Source organism: Numida meleagris, chromosome 9 (genome assembly GCF_002078875.1).
Source record: "Numida meleagris isolate 19003 breed g44 Domestic line chromosome 9, NumMel1.0, whole genome shotgun sequence".
Taxonomy (NCBI): Eukaryota; Metazoa; Chordata; class Aves; order Galliformes; family Numididae; genus Numida; species Numida meleagris.
In genome coordinates, this window is record NC_034417.1 from 17795840 (window position 1) to 17811664 (window position 15825).

General features: G+C 40.4%; 2 protein-coding genes across 9 annotated transcripts in view; one reads left to right on the plus strand and one right to left on the minus strand.

The window, feature by feature from the left end:
* Positions 1 to 8247, plus strand: part of SLC24A1 (solute carrier family 24 member 1) — a 16917-nt gene extending 8670 nt beyond the window's left edge. Inside the window, exons 4-9 of the mRNA XM_021407934.1 lie at positions 2531 to 2617; positions 4174 to 4280; positions 4904 to 5104; positions 5467 to 5556; positions 6409 to 6575; positions 7289 to 8247. Coding sequence (XP_021263609.1) covers positions 2531 to 2617; positions 4174 to 4280; positions 4904 to 5104; positions 5467 to 5556; positions 6409 to 6575; positions 7289 to 7538 — 902 coding nt within the window. The 3' untranslated portion in view covers positions 7539 to 8247. The remainder of the gene's footprint in view (positions 1 to 2530; positions 2618 to 4173; positions 4281 to 4903; positions 5105 to 5466; positions 5557 to 6408; positions 6576 to 7288) is intronic.
* DENND4A (DENN domain containing 4A) overlaps positions 8248 to 15825 on the minus strand; it is a 48235-nt gene continuing 40657 nt past the window's right edge. For 4 of the 8 annotated variants that reach the window (XM_021407896.1, XM_021407895.1, XM_021407899.1 and 1 more), the window contains 5 exons: positions 15539 to 15793; positions 14872 to 14989; positions 13997 to 14159; positions 12802 to 12866; positions 8801 to 12573 (listed from right to left, as the gene is read on the minus strand). In XM_021407896.1, the coding sequence (XP_021263571.1) occupies positions 12437 to 12573; positions 12802 to 12866; positions 13997 to 14159; positions 14872 to 14989; positions 15539 to 15793 (738 nt within the window). In that variant the 3' untranslated portion in view covers positions 8801 to 12436. Of the gene's footprint in view, positions 8381 to 8800; positions 12574 to 12801; positions 12867 to 13996; positions 14160 to 14871; positions 14990 to 15538; positions 15794 to 15825 lie in introns of those variants that run through there. The other 4 variants (XR_002442019.1, XR_002442022.1, XR_002442020.1 and 1 more) reach the window with 4 other exon arrangements.

Sequence of the window (15825 nt, forward strand, 5' to 3'; positions counted from 1 at the left end):
TGGGAAGACCGAGGGATCCTCTCATTTCTGAACCTCCCGTTTTGCCACAAGGTTATTTTTTACACTCTAGTCATACAGACAAAGGACAGAAGTCTGCTTTTACTTTTATATGAAGGTAGAGGATCCAGCAGCAAGGTTGTCACAGCTGCCTACCCTCATTATGCCCCAATTAAAGAGCTATTAATTTTGGAAATTAGACCAGAATAAAGCAGCAGGCAGTGCTGCAGGCCAGAGCTGAGTATGAAGACAGGAGGCATCTTTAGCAATCGATCACTTGTGTTAAGAGCGAGAAAAGGGCCAAAAGAATCACGAGATTGTTTTTACCTGCACTTTCAGGATAGCAGAACCTCACGTCCCTCAGGTTTGTGTCAAATTTTTAAAAAATCCTCCCCCTTGCTCATAGTGTAAGTTAGTCCTGTTGGATTAAATAGCAGAACCAAAGAATGAGCTAAATACAAGTGCCAAACCCAAGGCAGAAGCTCACCCACAACCCCAAGCACAGCCTGGATGCTGCTGCTCCTTGTGGTAGGAGCTTGATGAGAGCCATCTCAGTGCTTCTGGATGTAGCCATGCCCTGTGGAAGGTGCTCTCAGACCAGCTGGCAGTTTCCAACAGAATGAACACTTAAAAAGCAGCAACAAAAAGGCAGCTAGAGAGCCACTAGTGCAGCAGCTAAGTGGACTTGGAAGCACGCAGTGTGAACCTCATGGAACTCAGAGACATCTCCTTGTTCAAGTTCCTGGAAGCTGACCTCACCCAGTGTTGAAGTCAACCCAAGTGACTGCACCGACACACACACACACACCCCCCACAGGACCATGGGCACAGGCAGTGCCCTCAAAAACAAGTGCTTGGCCACGACAGGACCTGTGGCTGTTGCAATAGCATGCTGCCCTGCTCGGCTGAGCTAATCCCCAGCACTGGCAGGGGCTGAGCTGACAGCTATCCCTCCTGCCATGCTGACCTGCAGATCTGGCAGCTTACAGCCATCTCTTCCTCCAGTCTCAATACATCCTCCACAGAATGTGTGTCAAAGGCATTAACACCTTTTTAAATGAGGCTGATCTGATGAGAACTGGATAGTGCCCCGGGCCTAAGCTGTTTATCCCTAATAGGGAGGGTCAAAGGCTCTGCTTGGGTCAGTGCTTACAGCCCATGCCCAGGTGAGGGCAGGAACCAGCAGCCAGGGTTTGTGTAATCTCCTTCAGGCTGAGCCTGACCACCCTGATCCTGCTGACAGGAGCTTTTGTGGCAGCTTCTGGGAAATGCTGAACAGAGGAGAAGTGTTGGCCAGTGGTTTGAGGAATCTGGGAGCAGAAAGTCACCTCATTGCCTCATATAGGTGACAGTGCTTGTGCTTAGCAGCAGCAGAGGGAGAACAAAGCTTCACATACCCTCTATGGGCTTCAAGAGGGGAAGGCAGAAGGAAGAGCTGGGCTCCTTGGCCCCAGCAGCCTTTCACAGGAGGAGAGCTCATCATTTCCCCTCTCCAGCCATTCCACCTGCTGAAAAATACTTCTCAGATGATAACAGGAATCACATCAGACTAGAACTCATCTCCAGAGGCCTTAATGTCAAAGCCAGGGACAGTTATTGGCCGCATGTCTGAAATCCACTGTTTTTCATAAAATTCTGCTCAGAACTCAACCTGCCTGCATGGCTCAGGGCCTCAGAGCTGCAATTTCTATGAGCTCAGTCTCACGGTGATTAACAAAGTGACAGGGCCATGCCCTTGACGCAAGTGACAACGGCACATTCTGGTTGCCCAGTCAACAGTACAGGAGATTAAGTCAATGCGATAAAACTTTCAGAGGAAATTAATTTACAGCCCCATGCAGAAGCGAGGCGTAACGCAGCCAATTTCTGTTGTCCACATCCATGCACAAACCCTGTGACCTTCTGCTTGGTTACCAGGTGGGAAGCTCAGCAGAGGATAAAGCTCAGAGCAAAGTGAGGCTTCTCTCTGAGCTGGTGACTTGCTCGCTTTCAGCGAGAGTAGGAGTTAAGACATTTGAGTGCAACATCAGACTATGTAGAGAGAGACAGAGAGGGACAGCTTCAGAGTTATCTGTAAAACAATAATAAAGCAGCTCAGCTGAGCACAGCACTGGTTACAGCAGAAGTCCTTATCAGTGCCAGTAATACAGGACAGGACACTGTATTGCTGAAGACAACCTTTCAGGTGGTCCTTTATAGGACAGCCTGGACCATTTTGAAACTGGATACCATAAACTTAGATTAAGTTCTGGAGCGTCTCGCTGGCAGGGGAGATACTGGCATATACTTTGAAATATCATGTAAAAGATAAAAGGTTTTCCATTTTCCTCACCATCAGGTCACGAGGCTGCAGCAGCACAGTAAAGACTCTCCAACAGCCACGTGGCACAAGGAAAGTGCCATTTTTAGCTGGCACATGATCTAGCATGAACAAAACCAGCAGTCCTTTGGGAACAAAATGATATTGCATCAAAACTCCTCCTGTTCTCCCATAGCTGACAGCTGCTAACAAATGCATCTTTCTCACTCACAGCAAAATTTAAAGACAGGGTTGATATCCTGAGCAATATAGCCAAGGCCAAGGCTGACTCTCTGGCTGGGCAAGGAACAAAACCAGAAGGTGAGTGCAAGGAAGGTCAATGCCATTTGCTTTGTTTTGCATTGTAATCCCACATATTCCCAGCACTCTACACCCAGGGGCTGGCAAAGAAACACTACAGTATGACACAGATCTTATTACTGGTCACAGGTGGCTGCCATAATAATGCAGCAGAAATCAATCAATATACAATAACAGTGGGCAATAAAAGCCATCCCTACAGGACGAGTAGCTGTTGGGGTAGGATCCAAACAAAGTGCTTGGAAGTTGCTGTGCTCCTGATCTTTGGTAGAAGTGTTCTTTAAACCAAAGCACCTTCCTCTTAGCCTAGAAATGTAGCACAGTTATAGAACGGCGCAGAAGGCCCCTCCACAGAGAAAAGCCACACTGATATTCTCTAGAACTACCCTAAGTGCCCGTGCATCCTCCCTTTGAATAGTTCTTGCTATTTCCCTGCTGATACACAAGCTTTCTGAGTAGTTCAGAGGCAGCAGCTGGCCTATGCTACAACATGGACCTGTGCTGTTGGTGAGGCTGGAGATTTGGAAAAAACAACCTAGTGTTTATGTGGAATGGTCCACCTCCACAAGCACACTGCTGCAATACAAGTCACCTGTGTACCTAACGACATTGGGCATACCCATGTGAATGAAAACAAACTTGAGGAAAACATTAAGAAACAAATTCTCAGTGCAGACTATCAACACCACATTGATTGGACTATGAATTCCCATTCTTTGACACCTTCCACAAAATTTTCTGGTGCATAGACAGGGCTGTGTATTATCAATATGTGCTACCACTTTGGCTGAAAGTATTCCATGTCTACTCTTGTAAGGCCTTGCTCCAGAAATCCCAAATAGCACTGAAAATATGCATTTCTGAAGATCTCCCTCTATACTTGCTCCCTACTGGAGTTGCAAGACGCTGGATCAACTCACTCATTTCAGCAAAAGATACCCCACAATGCCCCAACCACGTACACTTCATAGGATAATGTGATTTACATAGGCTAACATGAGAACAGCACAGAGAACATTGCAATTTTTTCCCTGTGTGCATCAGCACTTCTCTATTTGCATTTGAGTATGTATCAGATGACTGGGGATTAATGTCTGGTAGCACATAGCTGTCATTTCTCAGAAGCCTCAAAGCGCAGCCATTCCCTGGAGAGCGCTGTGCTCTACTAGAAACAAGAGGGAATAAAGCTTTATATCCTTCTGGCTTCAGAGGATGGCTCTAGTAAAGGCTTCAGAATCCAGACTGAAACCAAGTAATGTTCATCAGGTGGAGATCAAGTAATAAGCATTTCCCTGTTGTTGTGTGTGTGCCTCTTAGAGCAGTCGCAGAGCAATACTTTGATGTTCCTACATCTGCCTGCACCAGGTGGGCCAGCTTCTACCTCCTTTTAAGAACAGTGATTCACAGTAAGCACGGATGACAACCAGAAAGCATCGACCACTGGCCTAAGTTTAACATGAAATACACGTTTTGGAGCAAACTAACTCACCTGCTGATAAAGGAGAAGGTAACCATGCTAACGTGACTAAACTACTATTCCTTCTTACCACTTTTAGCAGAAGAGGAGAAGCAGGCACCACAAAAGACTGTCCAGGTAACTCCTGCCAGCGACTCTGAACCCAGCAAAGATAAGCAGAAGGAAAACACACCACAAGATGGGCAGGTATTAAATAAAGGATCATAGGCAATAAGAGCCCAGGGTTTCTGTGGTACAAGCTAGCACATTTCTCATAATTAGCAACTGTAAGTAGTAGCATGTGTCTAACAAGGAGGTAATGTAAGGAGTTGGTTTAGACATTTAGGCTTAAGACCAAAGATTACCTTTCTTTAAAACATGACACAACTGCTCCTGTACAGTATTTTCTCCTCAGCTGACTCCTCTGAGATCAGAGGGCAACTCCAGGACAAGGGAAAGTAAGTGTGTACACCAGCATGCTTTTGTGCTTTGTTTCCCCTCATTCCTCCTTCCAATTATCTAACGTGGTTGTTTTGATGAGGAAAGGCTGTCAAAGACAGACTGCAATTCTTTTATTTGTGTTAAAACTCCATCTAAAAGTTCATTCTAGTTGACTTTCACTAAATAGTTAACATAATCACAAGACAGCCATCTGCACCGAAATAGGATAGACCTGGATTTTGTGCCACAGTAACAAGATACGGGCTCTGGCTGCCCTCAGCCACTTCACAAATCTGACCTCTGCCATGGCACGGTCATGGAGAATAAATGCAGTGGAGCTCCTTGTTAGCATGAAGCATATTGGATTTTTTTTTTCCCCTGACCTACAGCCCCCTTCAGACAGTGATAACTCAGAAGACAGCAGCTCTGACAGCGAGGATGACAGTGATGATGACAGCACAGACGATGAAGAAAACGATGAACCATTATCTCTTGAATGGCCAGAAACCAGGAAAAAACAAGCAATTTACCTCTTCCTCTTTCCCATCGTCTTCCCTCTGTGGAGCACTATCCCTGATGTCAGAAACCCAGTAAGAATCTATCTTCCTTCTGCTACCATATTTGTTAACCGAGCTAGACTTCCTCTTAGCAAGAATCCTCCATTCTATTTTTCCATGTCAAAAGTCTTATACATTAATCACTGTTAGTGCTGCAGAGAGTGGAAAAGAAGCCCCAGCACAGCGAAGTTCCAAAGACTTAATTAAAGACTTAAATTAATTAATGACTAGCAACAATTGATCATCTAATCAAGTTGACAAAAAAAAAAAAAAGGACCAGGGTCTATGTTCAAACGGTTGATTACAGTGAAGCACTCCAGGTGAATAGTTTTCACCAAGGATTGTTAACCTTCCTCAAACTTCATGGTTTTTTTTTTCAAACTTGGTTTTAACAGGATTCAAAAAAATTCTTTGTCATCACGTTTTTCGGATCCATCATCTGGATTGCAGCATTCTCTTACCTCATGGTGTGGTGGGCTCATCAGGTGAGGGATTTATTTTCTGTCTGCAAATAAGACCGTTTCAGAACGAGTAGATGGAAAGATAAGGAATGGATTGTCACTGTGGCATTTTATCTGATGAATTACAGCTGCAGTCATCCATCAAAACAGTAGAAACTTTGTTTTGTCAGAATCCAAAAGGGAATTTTCAGTTTCATTCTTTCTGATTTGACAAAAGGTTCTCTTTGAAGAGCTCCTAAGGGAAGTTGTGCATCAGTGAAAGGAAAAGTGCCATCAAGATTTACCTTAATACTTCTAACTGATAAATGCATCTGTGTGGAACAAAATTATCTGTTACCTAATTACAATTCTAGGATAACACAGGTACTGATTCTGGAAGCTCTTAAGTGATCTCAGCTCCGAATGCCTTAATATGCACTTGGAGCCCTCGGCAACAGAACTTTGTGCCTTCTAGATTCAGACCCACACTTTGTATCAAGTGGCTCATTGCACATTCGCAGCATAGTTCATCAAGCCATAAGTGCAAAGATTTCTCATACAAGCTGATGTTAAATTTGCAAAAGGAAAAATGAAATACATCCAGAAGAGGCAAATGTTGAACAGAAGAATGTGTTAGGCTGTAACTGACTGCACCTTGCTTGGTCTTGGCAACACTATGATCAGATGATCACTGTGATCTATAGTATAGAACAAACCTGAGATTAACATACACTATGAAATGCAACTTTTCATTCTATAAAACAGAAAAATGCTACCATGGTTAAGGGAATGAAAAATACTTCAACTCAAATATGGCACAACACCTAGAAGGCAGTGAGACTACATTCTGCGTTCCAAAACGAACAGCCTTAATTTACTTTGTTGCTGTTCTATTAGGTCGGTGAAACAATTGGGATATCAGAGGAAATTATGGGGTTAACCATACTGGCAGCAGGAACATCGATCCCTGACCTTATCACCAGTGTCATTGTTGCACGGAAAGGCTTAGGTGACATGGCTGTCTCCAGTTCCGTAGGCAGCAACATCTTCGATATCACTGTTGGGTGAGTATTAGTTCAATGCTGAAAGATGCGTTTCTTCCAAAATACAACCGTGGTTTTTAAACCAAAGAAATGTTTCAGTTAATTTAATTTCATCTGCACCTAACTGAAGGACAGTCGGACCACCAGTTACATGCATTTATTTTTAGAAAACTTAACCAAGCCAGGAAAGATAGATTTTAGCAACCCAGTGCAGTGAATGTCACTTTGCACATCGTTCAGGTCATCATTCTACAGCTTAAAATAACAGTGCATAGCGTGAAATGGCACTATCATCTTCCCTAAATTCTGAGTCAACAGGAAACTACTGGTTTTCTGGGACAAAATGCAACTTGTCTTAGGCCAACATCGAAGATTTACAGGCAGAACACTTATCCAGTCGCTCAGAGGCATTCAGATTCTCTGCAGCCCAGGCTCTGTATCTTTCATCAATAAAGCGTCAGAACCTACCTCTTTATGAGAGCATGCTGAGACACTTAATTCACAGTTATTATTTTGAAAACCCTTTTAGACTCTTGGATTGCATTGTGATAGTACAAGTACTATCCAAATGCAATTGTTCCACACCAACAACATCAATTTTAGTTTTATGCTGAGTTACACCGAATGCAGCTACACATTTTTTCCTGTAAGAGTTTAGAAAAATTGCTTATTTATAATGCAGAAAATGAACTGCCTTCAAGCATTTATTTCAATTACTTTTCCTTTTCTTGCAGTTTGCCAGTTCCTTGGTTTCTTTATTCAGTTTTCAACGGATTCAGTCCTGTTGCAGTCAGTAGTAATGGTTTGTTTTGTGCAATTGTTCTGCTTTTTCTCATGCTCCTATTTGTTATCATCTCAATTGCTTTATGTAAATGGAAAATGAACAAAATACTAGGGCTCACTATGTTCGCTCTCTACTTTGTATTTTTGATCATCAGTGTGATGTTAGAAGACAGGATAATATCCTGCCCAGTATCTGTGTGACATCTGGGTGCTCCAACGTGTATGAAAGCGTACATGTAAAAATCAAAAGCGGTTCAAGGTAGCTGTTGTTCTGATCAAAGCAACCTGAGTTATAATCAACTTCCTGAGATTAAAATGTCTTTAACATACTTAAAAATAAAATAATCTCAAGTGGTTTGTCTGCCTCCACTGTTGCTGTTTTTCTTGGGAAAAAGACCAGGTAACAAAGGGACCAGTACCAAATCTGTACACCGTTAGGCATTCCTGTAATGGTATGATACAGATACAACAGGTTTTCAATGTGGCCGATCCCCTTAAGTTAATGGAACTGATTTTAAGCGTGGAATCTTTATACTCATTATAGTAATATTTTCAGGATCACGCTGATTTATGCAATAGGCTGCTTAAACTCACTGAAATCAATGATCTTTACTTGGTGGGAACAGAATCACACCTTCATGGCTTGCCCTTACAGAACTGCTCTGCTCCAAAGCCCTGCACGGACACATTCTCCATCTCAGAAGTGAATTCCCTCCAATTGTGTAAAAGCAGTAAGTGCTCCAGAGCACAGCAGTTCAACAGAGGTTTGTGCCGTAGCTACTTTGTCATGACTTCCTCATGCAGGGGTCATTTTCATCCTTTCAGTGAAAGCCACTACAAAGCAACTGATAAAACAGCTGATACTCTACACATACATCCAAGAAAGTGAATACAAAACGTGATGCACACCTGAAGCGATCCTTCTTGCTGGTCCTCTTAAGTCTACTGGAGACGTAATACTGAGCCTTTCAAGGAACAAGCAAAGCAGTAAGAGCTATTTCAGCATGCAGACGACAACAGGATTTGAGAGTTGCACAGCAATCCTAAAAGAAGTCATACGGATAGCGTTCAAATTGTGATCTCGTGCGATATAATCAGTAAGCACTACTAATGCAAGCATGATATTACATGGACTGACATTGTACTGTAAAGAGAATGAGTGGATCTCGGTTAGAATATTGCCACTTGAAAAAGCTACACCAGAAACCAGATATGCTTCAAGAGGAAGGTAAAGAAGAGTTGACTCATCTCTGAAGTTTACAGATCGTTCTTTCCAGCACTAACTCTTGTTGTTAGCACTGTCTTCTATACAGCCACTATGGAAAACGCCACTGACATGAACAATCAACAAACCTGAAAGGTTTATTGTTAAAAATGCCTCCTGTGAGCAAACAATGTAGTTGAGCTGCAGACACTTCTGTCATTCTAATCCAGCTAATAAAACATAAATGAAAATAACCAGAAAGACTTTAAGATTTTTATTGACTCACTGTAAAACTCTTTTGGATGAGACAAAAAGTTTTTAACATTGTGAACACTGACTTGCATATTTTAAAGGAACTACAAACCAAAGCAAACATACAACATACTGTATTTTTGGTAAATAAAATTTAAACATTACATATTTACAAATCTACAACCATTCATTTAAAAGTGCTGCTTGCAGACTAACAAAGTACCATTTTTAAATTGCAGTGAGATACTATCCAGAAATACCCTTCTCTATTTAACTACTTGCATCTCCCATTTTGCATATGAAGATTTCATATGCAGGAATTGCCTCTTCCTTGGGGTACAAATCGCTTAACTGGTCAATGGAAGTCTAATCCATCAGGCTCTAAGTGTGCCAACAGCAAACTGCCTCAGAATGGGAATTAGCAGTGTCAGAGAAACAGCACCATTTCCATTCACATTTCACTATTTCATCTCCAATAATTATTCCAGTGGAATCATACGTAAAGCAAAATATATATTGCACTGCAAATGTAACACCTTTGTTTAAGGTTCTGACAGAAGCATTATTTTGTACACAAAAGGAGAAAAATTCAGTTCATACAAAATTTTAAATTGAAAATATGTCTCAAATATTTATCCATCTTTGCTGTACGGAAAATATACTCAAATTGCTTTTCTAATAAAGGACAGTGAGATTTGTAAACTGTTTCAACATTGAACTGTATGAGGCCTAAAGATTATCCACCTAGGGCCTACATTTTGAACATTACTATGATATGAACGAGGATAACTTCCCACTTAAGGTATAATACTATTCCAACTACATCTTCCTATGATGTTTCTACAGTGGACTGACTTGCAAGAGACTTTATAAAACAAGTCATTAAGTATAATGATTTCACTCGATGAAACACTACTTGATACACTCATTTAAAAGCACGCCCAAATAAAGCGATGCTCCGGGAGTGCCGCTCTGACGATGCGAGATTGTTTTAATGATGCATACACAAACCCTTTCCATGATACGGTATATACTCTTCCGATAATACTGACAGGACTGCTGATATCTGAATGAAGTGGCGAACTTGTTGGCTTTATAAATGTTAAAGACTGTTGGAAATACTTACGACTAAGCTGGGACTAGAACGGAGGATGTGGGCCAAATTACAAGTGTTGCATCTATCCCTGCGCAGGCGCACGCCGCTGCAGCGTAACGTCCTAGCACGTGAGGGGCTGTTAGAGACAAGGCTCAGCTGCTCCTGCCAGACTGAAATAGAAAGCGTGAAGCTCGCTTCATAGCTCAGTACCTCTAACACAACACAGCAGCTCTGGAAAAAGCACTAGCCTTCCTTCATGGCTTGAAGGTCCTATAAAACAGTGGCCGCCCCAAGTGGTAAATGATGTGGGGAAAAAACTGGACAAAGCTTGGAGCACTACACTGTACACAGCACAAATATGCATGAATTTATATACACTACTTTTACTTGGTAAATACAGTGTGGATACTGTACAGAGCAGAGCATACATGAACACTAACAGGTACTTCTGATGAATATGTTATAAAATAATCTGCTATTTTTCACAATAGTTAAGAAGAAAGAAGCGGGTACGTGTTCACCCTACACTGATACAGTTTACAATGTGCCTGGGTGAAAAAGTAGCAGTGGCTCATGCATGAGGAATATTTTACACCTGTGAATGAGAGCTTCACAAACTGTTAAAATAAATTAAACATGAAATACGTTGGTAAGTGTAACATTGCTAGCTCCACATCAGGGTGGGGGAAGCTTCAAAACCAAAAAACCTCAGCTACATAGTTAGCAGCAGAGTAAAGAGGAATTACCCAATGACAGTTGTATCCAGCAAGACTGGGTTTACTTCAAGATGCATCTTGCAATTAGCATCAGCACATACCTGCAGCTCCAAAAACTTTAAATCCTTTCTCCTTAGGACAGCATCGTATTACTGTTTTACAGTGGACTGGGAAGAGCTTACGCAGAGCATTATAGTAGCACTACTTCTCATTTAAGACTCTAAGAGGCTCACTATTTCATTTAATAAAGTAAATGTGAGCTTTAAAGTTCATCTCCTTTCTGGCTAGCTAAATCTTGCTGTTTTACTACACTTGCAAACTGAAGAGATTTTAAAATACCTGCTGGTAAGCAGACAGATAAAAGCTAAAATCTAATGGAACACGTGAATATTTAGAAGCAGTTCCAAAGGAACAACAAACAGAATTGGGGAATAGTGAAGATTAAAGAAAACAAGAAATTTGCTAAAGCCTTGCTTAATTTGTTTAGGGCATTTTATACAATTCAATGGCTCTTCTCCCACCTCCGTATAAGACTTCTGATATTTTCACTGTAGCCTGCTTTTCTAGTGTGGAGCTGCTATGTGACTAAGAGCACAATGTTTTTTGAACATTCTAGAACAAGAAAACATAATTCAAAAGCCATGACTTCACCACAAGGACTGACATAGTGTTGCTCTTCACAGAGAAAAGAAAAAGGTGTTTTGCTGTGAAACAAAGACCAGACATTCAAATTACATTTTACTATTCACAATATGCCTCAATAAGTTACATTCCCTACATATTCCCTGTAGCAAGGTTGCTTTACCCACTTTAAAAAAGTTAAAAACTTTGGATTAGTATTACGTGCACGCCATATTTACTTAGTGTGTTTCAAACACATCCACCAAGATTCTGATCACTGCACTTTTATGAAGGATTTGAATGCTGTCATTTGTTTTGTATCACATCTGTAACGAGGTCACGTTAGCAAATGTCAACTGCTGAGATGCCCTGATGCCATAAAATCATCTGTAGGACTCCTCAATATGCTACAGACTCACTCTATGGAGTGGGGAGCGAGGGAAACAGGAGAGGAAGAGATTCCTACAGAGCGTTTTACAGAGATATATCAGTGTTAGTAGAGCTTTTCACCATACCTTCCTGCTGATTGCTGTGGTAACATGTTTTCCACGTGTGCATGAAAGAAATCCTGTATCTAGCATACTGTCTAGGTGAAGGTTTACATTTTCTACTCTGCTTTAAAAAGAAATCACTCTTCAAAAGTAACTGGACAAGTTACTATAAATAGCAGTGTCCTGCAAAACAAATAAGCAGTGTATTGCTTATACAGCAAGTCCATTTAAAATTCACTCCAGTAATTAAAAAAAAATAAAAAAATATCAACTTACTATAAACAATTTAAAATATGTATAATACAACTTTGTATGCTCTTCATAACATCATGAATATTCTATGTAAACAATAGATTTTGAAGAATTGACTTCACTCACGTTAGTTTCAGTGCATTGTTTCTGTCCACCTGTTACACATACACATTTTAATAAGGGAAATGTAATACGTTGTCCTAAGTTAGAAAATTGATTTTGTTTAGAATCTTCCTTTCCATACACTGATTTGCATAAAGGGCTAGGGACAAGGAAATAATATTTGGCCCGTTTCTCACTCTGTCCACTGCCACAACTGCAGATAGGCCCCATTTTTCCAAGGCCTTCTGCCACGGTACATTCGTACATACATTCTCAAACACTGAAGACTGAGATGTTCCTTTTGACTGAAGTGGTTATTTTACACAGGTATACATCATAGATATCTCCTTTTCATCTAGGTATATTTAAAGATATGGTTCTCCAAAGATCTTTCTGCATTCCATCACTCCAGTACTTGGTGGTCTATCACAGTTATGAGTATTCTTCACTTGATTAGCCGTCAGACGATCATAGGCCATTTTATACTCTCTGTCAAACGCATCTGCAGAAACAGAAGAATAATCCCTACGTATCTTGCGTGAAACCACAGCCCAAGTATAATGACAACTAACATGCTTGCCAGCAGTAAGTAACAGTAAAGTCCTTTTTCCTTAGCATTTACTATCGAATGACACACATCCAAAACTGTGTATTTTTTGAAGTCAAAAAGTACATACATACACTCATCCATACATTATCTGTGCTTAGATGAATAATTTATAAAACTTACCTATATCGATGTTATCTCTTCCCAGGGCAACAAGAGAAAGAAACAGTATTTCTCTATAAAGGCTCCTGAAATTGTGGAAAAAAGCAGTTGATTTTTATGCTAGTTACTATAAAAAAAATAACTACACTAAGAATAGATTGAATCATTTAAAGATAAGAATAAGCACCTTGAACATAGCTCCCTGTTATCACCTCCAAAACGTTGTCAGTGTTGACCTTCGGAGAGTGCTCTGGACTCCCCAGATATAGACACCACTTGGGTAGGTCCTTGATACAACTTCCATCACGGGAGTGGATGTTGTAACAGGCCTCAGTGTGACACATGCACTTGGGCACTCAACATACCAGCAACTCAACCAAAAGAGCACCAACTTCAGAAGTATTCATCCCCCCCTGCTTCTCAATCCTTATCAGTCTTTCCTCTCAAGAGGAGAAGACAACACTGCAATGTTATTGTAAGCCTTTATTTTACTTTTTTTTTCCTGGATTCGTAGAGGAATGAAGCTATGCGATTACAACACACGCTTCTCCCCTCGTGGCCCACAAGTAGCTTATTCTTGGCCAGATTCCACCAAATGTGACGGACAGGTAAGGAGTTTAATTTTTCATAACACAGAAATGCAGGAAAGCATACAGCCAAATAAACACTTTGGAAAAGCTCCAGCTATTGAAAAGACTGCTATATATCTTACTATAAATAAAAAAAATCAGTAAAACCAGGCAAGAAATATAAATTGATAGAGAAATAATTTTCATTAATTCCACTGCTAACGGAGAAAAGCTTGCTAAATGATGTAAGACTTACCCTATCCTCTCAGCTCCCCTTCTTTTTGCAGTTGAGAACTTAAACATCCTCCACCTCCCACTAAATGCATCGTCAGAGTAAGTGGAAGTGCTTTGGTTTTTTTTTTATTATTAAAGCTAATATAATCTGTAAGTATATAATGTTTAGTGGCAAAACACACATACACACACTCCCAATTTTGTTTGCCATCATTCAGAAGTAAGAGGAGTGTCTGTAGAGTGGAGAGGAATTAAAATTAAGAAGTATTTACCAGACTGAGTGATAAACTTGAGAACGCTACTGGAAAACCGTTTTCTTTAAAGAAATAAACACACTATGAAAATACCATTCAAATTGCATTAGCCTCACTGCTGTCCAAGCTCGCTCCAGATTGGCATGTTTATATTCTTACCTCTGTCTTTTAATATGTGGCCATTTGTTCAACCTTTCCAATATTTGGCTCATTGGTCCATACACATCATTCATCTTAATACTCTTCACCATACTTCTCAAGAGCTCTTGATTAAAAGAGTCATCGTCTTTTTGCAACAAATGGACCATTGGGTACTTCCGGGCTGAAAAACATTAGAAACACTGTAAGAATAATCATATGATTTGTGTAGTAAGTAGAACGGTGTTTAAAAAATGGTGGGATGCTATAGAACTGTGAAAATATTGGCATGTATGTACTGAGCAAAGAACAACGAACATCCAAACAAAACAATATAAAAAAAGCATATCAAAGAAAACTCAATAGCTGTAATGGATCATGAGGCATATTTCCAGGCATATGATCTAACAGTGGCAACAAAATTCTTTGTAAGCAATTCCAAAAATAAGGAAAAAAAAAAATGGATAAACTGTCAATGTAAGTTCAGTGCATCACTGAAATACATTCCCTTTATTCTTTCCCTCCCAATGAATAAAAGCTGCTTGAAATAATGGCCAATGGACTGAAACGGATACGCTGCAGAACTGAACTCGTTCAAGCAGTTTAGTGCTAAATATACAACCAGCATCCCTCCCAAAACATGTCACAAACTCAAAATAGTAACACCGAACTTAACACTCACTCTCAAACAAAAGAGTGCGATTTTGACCTGCAAGACAGAAAGCAGTACAATCAAAAACTAGTCACGTATCTTGCATGAACTATCCAGAAAATCTTTTTTCAAGACATTCTTCAGTTGCACAAAATGGAAATTGTTCTAAAATGGCAATTAAACAACAAAAATATACACTAAAGAAAAGCAAACAAGAAAGACCCCCACAAGAAACAAAGCTTACTCTGAGCATTCCACAAAATATACAGAGGCTGCCTTGGATCCTGATGCAATTTCATATTATCCCACAGCATCTGAATAAGAACGTATTTACTGTCCTCTGACATACAGTTTCGGGGAATCTGAGCAGGAAAATACATACACAAAGATATTTTATTAGAAAACAATGACAGAGAACTTTCATATTTAAAATATATTTTCACATCTACAAGCTTCATGGTTGTTTGTTTTTTTTTTTTTTTTAAATTAAAAACCACTGTAAAGTCAGGTTTTTCACAGGGAAAGCCAAAACTGAACAGAATTTCAGTGGCATACAGCAAGCATTCTGTGCATCCTCCTACACTCCTAAAGTCATAGCCTCCTTCTCCTCCTACTGCTCAATTTGCCACAAAACTTCCATAAAACCCACCAGAAACTTATCTTTTTTGTAACCGAAGATTGCAAACTACAGTGTGATTGTAAGAACTGAACACTTAACCCCACACAAGTACTGCCAGTGCAGGTTCTGTCATTATGCATATTTTCCCCTCAGTTCTAACTCACTCTTTACCAATACAGGATTGGGCCCAGCATACTGTAAGGCACATTCCTGAAAGGTATTGCAAAAACTAACGATTTCCGATGTGGGAAAAGAAACATTCCTCACTAGTCAGTAGCTTCTGATTCCATACCTTTGAATTTTTATTACAGTGCTCAGAAGACAGTATTAATCCTGGTAAGTTGCTAGGCAAGTCCAAGCGTCTGAAGTACCATACCAAATTCCAGAATACAATAGGATGATGATCTACAAAGTCTGCCACTGTTATTGCATGATCTCCTTCATTTTCAAGTAAGCTCTCAAGCTCTTTCCACACCACTAGAGGACTGAGGTAAGGAACTGTTATAGGATCAGGACTAGGTAAGCGCCAGTCTAGGCCCAAGGGATCCTAAGGTAAGAAAGGAAAAATGCCATTAACAG